At 40.6% G+C, this 8,395-nt stretch overlaps 1 protein-coding gene across 1 annotated transcript; it reads right to left on the reverse strand.

Moving 5' to 3' along the window:
• Positions 1-2,704: 2,704 nt before the first annotated feature.
• LOC144070836 (transcription factor 7-like 1-C) lies at positions 2,705-6,792 on the reverse strand. The gene is made up of 5 exons (XM_077595283.1): positions 6,741-6,792; positions 5,211-5,367; positions 5,019-5,126; positions 4,862-4,919; positions 2,705-3,113 (listed from the first exon to the last, which is right to left on the reverse strand). The coding sequence occupies exons 1-5, from the start codon at positions 6,764-6,766 to the stop codon at positions 2,836-2,838; spliced, it is 627 nt and encodes a 208-aa protein (XP_077451409.1). The 5' UTR covers positions 6,767-6,792; the 3' UTR covers positions 2,705-2,835.
• Between the last annotated feature and the right edge of the window lie 1,603 nt (positions 6,793-8,395).

Below are 8,395 nucleotides of genomic sequence, written 5' to 3' on the forward strand. Positions count from 1 at the left end.
GCTGCACCTCAAGGTGTTTACATGCCAGAATGGGGCTATTGGACCCAAGACTACTATGATCCTTCTCAGTTGCCTGAAGCACTAAGTTCTAGTGATGCAAGCCAAAATACACCTGAAGGAAATGAGTTTCAGGGTCCTAGTTTGGACACCCTTCCTTATTGGGGACCTGGTTATGAAGCTGGTTCACCAGGTTATGTTGATTGGTATGGTGCTGCTTTTGCACCACCTTATTCAGGTGGACAGTGGCATGCTTCTACTGGTTATGGTCAAAAGGATGAGCTGGACCAGCCCGTCTTGAGTGATGTATCACAGCTGGATCCGGTCTACTCCTATGACTCTGGCTCAAGATACAAACGAGGAAGAGTTGTCTTTGCGTTATCTCGCTACATCCCTGGTGAGCCCAGTAATCCATTCAAAAAGCCTTCATCCAAACCTCATGGGAAGAGACCTGCAAGGCCTGGTGGTTTTTGAAAAGCTCTTGCTGGTAAGATTTTAAACTCTTTGCCAAAATGCATTATTTGCAGTTTGACTTTCCCCACTCAACAGGTCACTTATTTGAAGGACAAGACTACAGCCGAGTTCCTGCCCTAAAATGCCAGAAAATTAAATAAAAAGTGGAATTTCCAATTGTTTCAGCTCTTTAATTGCTATGGCTGTTTACAATATTAACATCTAGTAATGTATACATTGCATAGCTTAAACTTTTAAGGTGCTGTCCCAGGGTTTTAGTATGTTTATGCTCCTGATGGTGCTTAAGTAATATGGTATTTTAATGGTCACCCAAAATTCTTCCCTAAAATTATAAATTCTCATTGCAATAGTTTTGGAACAAAACCTTTAAATAGTCACCTGGTGCTCAAGTTGTAAATTTGTTTAGATTCTGGTGGCTGTTACTTGCCGTGTGTAGACCAAGCATGGGCTGGGGGTGAATGTGTGCTGTTTAATGTTTTTAATCCAGCCTTCTGAATTTAGAATATTTCATTTTCTCTGCTAATCTGTTTCCCTACTAGATACACTCGGTAGTACAGTCATGCCACTAGATATGCAATTTCAGGCTACAGTTATTTTCATATGCAAATGAGTGACTAGTTATGAAATCTCCCAAAAAGTATAAATGCATTTCCTTATCCGTATTTTATTTTGAAAATATTGTCACGGATGAATTGATTCTCCCTTAAGAGCATCGCTACTCTCTCCTGGGCCCTCATTTCATCGGTCTCATGCTATCTCATGACAATAAAAGCATTCACTTCAATTGGCTGTCTCACAACAACCACTCCATGTTTCAAAATTATCTTGCATCCCTGTCCATCTCTACTAAATACTCTCCTTATTGATTGCAATACCCTATAGTATTAAGTGATTAAAAACTGTACAAATGCAATGAATGCTACCTAGCGGACAAACCGTTATTACATCTCCCATAATATTGGCCACGGAGGGAACTATTTCAGCGGTGCAGGGCACATTATGCTATGCTTTATTTGAAGACTAATGCTTTCCTAATAATTTTCTCATTTGTGTTTTCTCATCTTTCTCCTAATCCATGTGCACTTTACCCTTTTGACCCACCACCCATTTATGAAGATGAGTGAACCTGACGAAAGTGAACTGAGAATGTCGATTGTACGGCGTGTACAACTAATTATATTTGCACTGTACACCAATCATATGCTTTTTGGCAGATATGCCAAGAAACTAGCAGTTTTTAAATATAGTATATGCCACTCCTTTGCCACAAAGCACACTAGTAACTACTGTATTAGCCTGAACATAAGACAGTGTTTTTGCATTGAAATAAAACTGAAAGTGTCGGTGTTCGTAAATTCAAGGCCTAGACATACCCATTCACAAGGCTAGATGGTGCCAGATATCTAGAGTGAATGCTGAACACTGATGTTTAATGCAGATATTGCAATGTAGTTGTTTTATCAGCGTAGATTGGTTAATTTATATTAATTATATTATATAAACCAGAAGCCATTCATTTACGAATGTGATTGCACTGTGGTTTACATATTAAAATCTCAGCTCATCTAATTTTCTGAAACACTTTATCCTCACTAGGATCGTGGGGGTGCTGGAGCCTATCCCAGCTGACTTTGCGCCAAAGGCGGGGGACACCCTGAATTGGTGGCCAGCCGATGGCAGTGCACAAGGAGACAAACCGTTCAAGCTCACACTCATACCTTGGGGCAATTTAGAGTATCTAATCAGCCTAACTAATAACTCACGCAGGCCCGGGAAGATCATGCAAACTCCACACGTGGACCGATCTGGATTTGAGGCCCACTGTGAGGCCGACGTGCTAACCACTCACCCACTGGGCCGCGTCATAGAAGGTCACTTACTGAAAATATTGTTTTGATATGACTTTAAAGTCTAATTTTTCCTGGTAGTGATAAAAGTCACCGCTTCACTTGAGTTATGACTACTATTCAAATATTTATGCAGAGTCAACATTTTTTTATTTGTCTTTCTCATACAACAAGACAAATTTTCATAAAGAATGGAATTTATTTTAAATATTTGTAAAAACAATTAAGGAATTCATTAAAAGCAGAGAATCTCTAAAAACACACAATTTTAAAACATCAATGAAAAGAATCATTTCATAGTGCTGGGCATTTTGTAAAATAAAATAAAAAAACAACTTTTCAAAAGGAATTCATAGACCATGCATTAAATAATTATATGCTCCAAACCAGGTCAAAGTGCAATTTTTTCCTTAAATAAAGCGGTGGTCAACAACACACTGGTGTTGACATGGAGAAGAACACTGGTGGAGAGAAGGGCGGAATAACGCATTGGCTAACTCAGCCTCCTTTAGCCTTCCTAGAAGAGAACTGTGGTCAAGTCTGGATCTGGCCCTGCATCCAGACTACTGGAGGAAGAGGAGTCTGTAGATGACACCTCCGCCAGTTCCATGGCTTCCAGCTCCTCGAATAGCATAGAGGTTAGGTCTGCATCAGGCTCTGAATTCAGGATCGGGATGGTCGAAGTCGAGGGATCCATAGCTTCCAGTTCCCCCAATACGGTGGAGATCAGGTCACACTGAGGTCCCTCTTGCATGATGGAGGAGCCGACGGGTGGTGGTAGCTCAGGTGGAGACACTGCATAAACAAATTCAAAACACCTGTCATTGCTGACACTTGTGTTGTCAGACTATGCTCTGTTTAAATTTGATTAACTTCATTTTAAACTGAATAAACCTAATGACAACCAATAGTATAGTACGTATATTGTTAAATTCCAACAGGCGAGCTGTTATAGGAGTGAGTGGTTAGTGGGAAAATAATACTTGGCACTGTGATTGACCTCTTTGCTGCCACTACATAAAAATGGCTGACATTCCATAACTTGTTCCGCAAAGTAGTATGGGCGTTACCATATTTTCTCGAATATAAGCCGAACCCGCGTATAAGCCGTACCCTTAAAATTGCCTTAAAATCATTGAATTTTTACCCGTTTAGCACGTGTAAGCCACCCCCCGATTCACAATTTTCACCTCCATATTCATGGCTTTATTTGGGAGTACAAATGTGTTACTTTGAAGGCAAAATCTTAAGAAAAATTATCTCGTGGTATTTCTGACATACTGTATTAATCAAAAGCACATTAACTCATCTCATTTTCTGAACCGCTTTGTCCTCATTAGGGCCGCGGTGGGTGCTGGAGCCTATCCCAGCTGACTCCAGGCCAGAGGCAGGGTACACCATGAATCGGTGGCCAGCCGATCGCAGGGCACAAGGAGACAGACAACCATGCACACTCACACCTATTCCGAGGGGCAATTTAGAGTGTTCAATCAGCCTACCATGCATGTTTTTGGAATGTGGGAGGAAACCAGAGTACCTGGAGGAAACCCATGCAGGCCCTGGAAGAATATGCAAACTCCACCCAGGTGGACGTGACCCGGATTTGAACCCAGGACCCCAGAGGTGTGAGGCCGACCCGCTAACCACTCGCACCACCGGGCCGCGCTCAATATTATAACGAAGTTAGTAATTCATCCAGTAATGGTTGCTTTCTTACTGCATAACAGAAAATAACCAACAAATAGTAAATGTTAATTTGCCGACGTCTGCTGGTGAAAAAGAGTATAGCAGCGCTGCAAGTCTCGTGCACATATAAGCCGTGAAAATGGGGGAAGGGTAAAGCTTGATGGAGGTTATCCCTTAACAACGGTTTCTAGGACGTATGATTGGTCAATGTTCGTTTTTGAGGCGAAGTTTGCGAAAGGTCAAATATTTATTCTATAATTGGAATACGTGCGTAATTGGTTACATGCTATCGCTAAGTTGGTCGGGTTTAGTATTGAAATGTATGCAAAATGTTAATGAATGCTATGCAGTGTTTGGTAGGATTCAGGTACTGCATCTGATATAGGTACTATAGCCTATTTCTTAAGTTATTTATTGCTTGCAAATATAAATTTGTTTTGGTGGCAATATTATTTTTATTGGAGATATATTTTTTTTCAAGCGTTTTAAAATGACTTCAAAACCTCAATTAAAAATAACCTCACAGAGGAGAACGTGCAGTCTGGGTTGAACACCTACTACATTCCATGCTATTTGCCTTTTGGAAGATGAAGAAACAGAGCAATCTTCAAATCGACAACTGCTGAAATCAATGACTAATTTAACAAACTACAATTTTTTTGTTATAAAGAATAATTATTTATGATTCATATAGAAATGTATTCATTCACAATAAATTATCTGTAATCTTTTAGAATTACTCCATCAATGTGTTTATTCAGAATTAGTTATAATACAGTAAGAATTTATTACCATTTAATCAAGTCATCTATGGGCATATTTGTTAAATGTACAATAAATACTTAAGAGGTACTTACCTATCGGATTGTTCAATTTGCTGGCTTTACTGCACCATACTCTTCCTTTCTTTAACCCCTGCAATGTCATTGGACAACTAAACAGATTAGATTAATCATCTTTTTCACTTTATAACTCTTTTCTCATTCGTTTAAAGCAAATGATTTTGGGGCTCACATAATTGTCTCCAGAGGACCAGTTGGGGTATTCAATGGCGTGGATATTCTTGAGCCTCTCCGATTCGTTGAAATAGTACTGCCGCTCTGCCACCGTCAGCGACTTCCACTGCGACCGTCATCATAGAGTCAGTGCACAGTCATAATAACAAATAAATGTAAAAGAGAATGTGTGTGTCCCAAACACACTCACCATCTGGCCCAGGACCTGGTTAACCGAGGCACTGTCCCTTTTAATCATTTTGGGTTTCACCAAGGGCCGCTGCTCCTTCATGAATAACATGAAGGCATTCAGTGGCTTCTTGATATATGGAGTGTTAGGATCATGGGGCCCCTTAATCCGCATTTTCCTATTGGGAAAATAAAGCATCGTAAACGCTAAGGCTGACCGATATATGTACAGTCATACCTCGACATTCGAGTATTTTGAAGGAATACAAACAACCCTCGATAGGTTGCATCTGAACGTAACGGTGGAGGCGGGGCAAATAGAGCCAACCCGGGAGAAGAAAGGTATCAAAATTTAAAACAAAATTAGAATTATTATTTTTTAGTGTGTCTGCATCGTAATCAAAGTTCATTTCATTTCGTTTATTTTATGTTACGAGCGCGTTGCAGTGCAAAAAGTCCCCCCCTCTCTCTGTCCGTCTCTCTCTCCCCCCTGAGAAAGCCGTATAATTTTAGTACTATTAAACACATTTTAGTAATATTAAACCATTAGTTATTTGTTACTTTGTTAATAGATGGCGAATGAGAAATAATACAAATGTTTTTCCAATCCAATATCCTGTTTTGGGTGTTTTTTCAGAGGGTTGGAACAAATTAATTTGTTTTCAGTTCATTTCTATGGGAAACGTTTGTTTGAGTTACGAGAAAATCGACATACGAGTTCAGTCCCGGAACGCATTAAGCCCGTATCTCGAGGTACCACTGTACTATTAAACCACTAGTTATTTGTTACTTTGTTAATAGATGGCGAATTAGAACAAATACAAATGTTTTTCCAATCCAATATCCTGTTTTTGGTGTTTTTTCAGAGGGTTGGAACAAATTAATTTGTTTTTAGTTCATTTCTATGAGAAACATTCGTTTGAGTTACGAGTAAATCAACATACGAGCTCTGTCCTGCATTAAACTCGTATCTCGAGGTACCACTGTATGTACTTTTTTCTATGTCTATAAACGTCGATGTAGCACCATCTAGTGGCCACACTTACAAATGGAAATAGCAGAAGAAGAAAAAAAGATTTATGAAATTTACATTTAATGAGTACAGTAATCCCTCGAATATCGCGGCTTCATTACATCGCAGATTTTTTTTCTGGTGAAATTATTATTATTATTTTTTAAGTTCATAAAAATGTGAAAATCCATGCTGAAACTCGCAAGCGGAAGCCACTCCCCTGTCTTCTGCTTGCGACTAGGACTCAGAACTGAAGAAAAAAAAGGTAGTTATAATAGGGGTGTTCTTACTTTGCGTTTTTTCGTTTATCGCATCCATGTCTGGTCTACATTAACCACGATTTTGGAGGGATTGCTGTAGTGAGTGTTTCAATTGTCTTTTTAAAATATTGGCTTACAGCTGGCTTTCGATATGGGCAATAAGCAGATTTTTTTGCCCCAACTGGTGTCGGCCTATGAAAATTCCATATTGGACTTTTAGTAATAACATGCTACCTCCGTGTAGATCAGACAAGAAAGTTATTTTGGAGAAAAACCTCACCTTGAACAGGACTTTGAATTGCCCATTCGCAGAGGAGCAGAGGAAGGAAGAACAGGGGTTCCGGGCATCAAAATGTAATAAGGATGTCCAATGCTATACACACCGAGAGACATTTGTGTTTTTGTGTAGATGTATCGTGCAAACATAATTCATAAATTTTGTAGGTTACTTACATTACTTTAACAGGAATTTGGCTCACCACTGGGGCATCTGTTACCTACAAACAAAAAAATAGACAATTAATAACCTAGTTTTTGTAGTCACATATAAAACACATTCAGAAGAAGGTACATAGTTTATTTGGCCTATTTTTCCCGCAGTGGTAAAATTCACCTTTCAGTTACATTTTCTCATCTAATTTTCTGAACTGCTTCATCCTCACTTGGGTCGAGGGGGGTGCTTGAGCCTATTCCAGCTGACTTCAGGCCAGAGGTGGGGTACACCCTGAATTGGTAGCCAGCCAATCGCTAGGAGACAAACAACCATTCACGCATACACTCATACCTAGGGGCAATTTAGTGTGTCAAATTAGCCTACCATGCATGTTTTTGGAATGTGGGAGGAAACCGGAGTACCCGGAGGAAACCCACGTAGGCCCGGGGAGAACATGTAAACTCCACACAGATGGACATGACTTGGATTAGAACCCAGGGCCCCACAGCTGTCAGACCGACGCGCTAACCACTCGCACCACCGGGCCTCCTCTTGTAATAGTATAATCTATAATTTAACGTTCATCATATTTTGATTTTTAACCCTGTAGTAGTTCAATTCTAATCTCGTTATATTCATATTATTTTTTCTCTCTCAATATTATATTGTATGACTTCTTGCAATTTCCTGCGGCACACTGGTTGGGAAAAACTGGTTTAACGGTCAGGGCGGCCTCGCAGTGGAGCTCAAATCCATGTTGGTCCACCTGTGTGGAATTTGCATGTTCTCCGTCGGCCTGCGTGGGTTTCCTCCGGATACTCCGTTTTTTTCCCACATTCCAAAAACATGCATGGTATGCTGATTGGACACTCTAAATTGCCCCTAGGCATGAGTGTGAGCGTGAATGGTTGTTTGTCTCCTTGTGCCCTACGATTGTCTGGCCACCAATTCAGGGTGTCCCCCGCCTCTGGCCCGAAGTCAGCTGGGATAGGCTCCAGCACCCCCCGCGACCCTAATTAGGATAAAGCGGTTAATAAAATGAGATGAGTTTAACTCCAATGCCCACTTTCTTTCACCCTGGATATGTAATAAGTTTCCTTGAATATTTCGTTAAAAATGCCCCTCGCGGATAAAGTTTAGCGTTTTTTTAAATATACGTACGGGAGTGACACGGACCAACTTGGTCCTGCAAAGCGGGAATCGAACCGACGCCGGCCACCCGGCCGGGTGTCGAATGCTCGGAGAGTTTCTAAAAAGTTTTCAACTAAGCTGAGGAAAGCATGAATTTTCTCCCCACCTGGATTTCCATTCTTTTTGGGTCGACTTTGGTCCTTTCGAGAAGGTGCAGGTGGTCGCCCATCTCTGGCTGTTAACGTCCTCGGAATGCTCTTTGGTCAAATTATTCGTTAAAATTGCGATCCATTCAGCAAATCACATCCGGAGACGTCACTCGCCGTGCACGTTCATGAAAGACGGGCGACATTTAAACTAAATTGGCGGCG

The sequence above is a fragment of the Stigmatopora argus genome, chromosome 3, assembly GCF_051989625.1.
Source record: "Stigmatopora argus isolate UIUO_Sarg chromosome 3, RoL_Sarg_1.0, whole genome shotgun sequence".
Classification (NCBI taxonomy): Eukaryota; Metazoa; Chordata; class Actinopteri; order Syngnathiformes; family Syngnathidae; genus Stigmatopora; species Stigmatopora argus.

Bases quoted from the DNA above. Each gene is read 5' to 3' on its own strand.
- LOC144070836 (XM_077595283.1), bottom strand. From the start codon at position 6,766: ATGGGCAATTCAAAGTCCTGTTCAAG. The intron at 5,368-6,740 runs GTGAGGTTTTTC...TTTTCCCAATAG, and splicing joins AATTCAAAGTCCTGTTCAAG to GAAAATGCGGATTAAGGGGC. The intron at 5,127-5,210 runs GTGAGTGTGTTT...TGACGGTCGCAG, and splicing joins ACCAGGTCCTGGGCCAGATG to TGGAAGTCGCTGACGGTGGC.